The 1,522-nt window shown below is 68.9% G+C and overlaps 1 protein-coding gene across 1 annotated transcript; it reads right to left on the bottom strand.

The window, feature by feature from the left end:
• Positions 1 to 267: 267 nt before the first annotated feature.
• On the bottom strand, positions 268 to 1,160 carry CLDN5 (claudin 5). The gene is given in 1 exon segment (NM_001161636.1): positions 268 to 1,160. A coding segment is annotated over 1 exon segment (657 nt). The 5' UTR covers positions 1,061 to 1,160; the 3' UTR covers positions 268 to 403.
• Positions 1,161 to 1,522: the final 362 nt, after the last annotated feature.

Raw genomic sequence — 1,522 nt, forward strand, 5'->3', positions numbered from 1 at the left:
GCTTCCCTCTGGGGTCCCTGCGCTCTCTGCTCTCCCGCTGCCTCTAAAATCAGCAGGAGCCGCTGGGGAGTGGCCGGCATCCGAGACTCTGAGGGTCGGGCAGGGAGCGTCATCTTTAGTATGGTGCCCACACAGCCAAAGGAACGCACGCCCTACCCACGTTGGAGCCAACACTGCACGCAGAAAAAGAAACCGAGCGAGTCCTCCCAAGTGCGCGTTGCTTTGCGCGGCAGCAGGGCCGGCCAGCGGCGGCCGGAGAGGACGGGGTGCGGGCAAAGTCTGGTCTGGGCACAGAGCTGGGAGTTCTGCGGAGCCAGTGCGCCGCGCACTCCAGCGAAGGCCGCCCTCCAAAGCGGAGTTCCTCTGGCTAGTCCAGCTCGCGGCCCTGTTGTGCCCGACACCCTCAGACGTAGTTCTTCTTGTCGTAGTCGCCGGTGGCCGTGGGCCGCCGCGGGGCCGAATACTTGACAGGGAAGCCGAGGTCGGGGCGGCCGGCACAGAGCCAGGCACCACAGCACACGAGGCCGCCTCCACACATGAGCAGCGCCGAGGCGGCCCAGCCGATGTAGAGGGCGGCGCCCAGCTCGTACTTCTGCGACATGGGCACAGTCGGGTCGTAGAACTCGCGGACCACGATGTTGGCGAACCAGCAGAGTGGCACGAGCGCCAGCAGCCCGCAGAGCGCGTAGAGCGCGCCGCCGGTGAGAGCTACGCGTGCCTTGCCCGGGCCGGGGGCCACGCAGGTGGTGCACTGCGCACCTGCCAAGGTAACGAAGAGCGCAACGAGCGCCAGCAGCACTGCGCCGACGGTGAGGGCCCGCGCTGCCTGCACTTCGGTGCTCAGCGCCAGCACCGAGTCGTACACCTTGCACTGCATATGCCCCGTGCTCTGCACCACGCAGGACATCCACAGCCCCTTCCAAGTGGTCTGCGCCGTCACGATGTTGTGGTCCAGGAAGGCGGTTACCTGCCACATGGGCAGCCCGCACGCCAGGATCAGGCCTACCCAGCCCACCAGGCACAGCACGAGGCCGAGGATTTCCAGCGCTGCCGAACCCATGGCTGGAGACAAGACGCGCGCCCGACGGCCCGGGGCCTCCGGGCGCGCACGGCTCACTCCCTCAGTCCCCCGGACCCGCGGCTTCTCAGCACAGCCTCGAGTCTGCGGGAGCCTCTAGAGGGGCTTCCCATTTGAAGGTTCGGGGCGGACTCTGCCCCTCTGCCCGCCCCCCCCCCCCCCGCCCTAAACAGCCAATCCGCGCGCGGGCCATCCGCCCGCAGCCAATCGCAGGCGCCTCCGGCAACCAGTCTTCGGGAAACAACGGCGCACCGGGGTAGAGGGGCGTGGAGGCGGGCATGGGCGGGCATTATCGGGGGTGGGCGGGGGGACCGCTCCTCGCTAGGCCGCCGCCCTGGGTACCCCACTGGCGATGGTCCTGGTCTAGGCCGAGCGCATTTCAGGCTGGCTGGGGCAGCTGCTCGCGCTCCGCACGCCACCTCTCCGTGCACCCCCCACCTCGCG

This window comes from Sus scrofa, chromosome 14, assembly GCF_054392235.1.
Source record: "Sus scrofa isolate SSC_HxYL_T2T_F1_AM1 chromosome 14, Sscrofa_HxYL_maternal_Yorkshire_Landrace_v2.0, whole genome shotgun sequence".
Taxonomy (NCBI): domain Eukaryota; kingdom Metazoa; phylum Chordata; class Mammalia; order Artiodactyla; family Suidae; genus Sus; species Sus scrofa.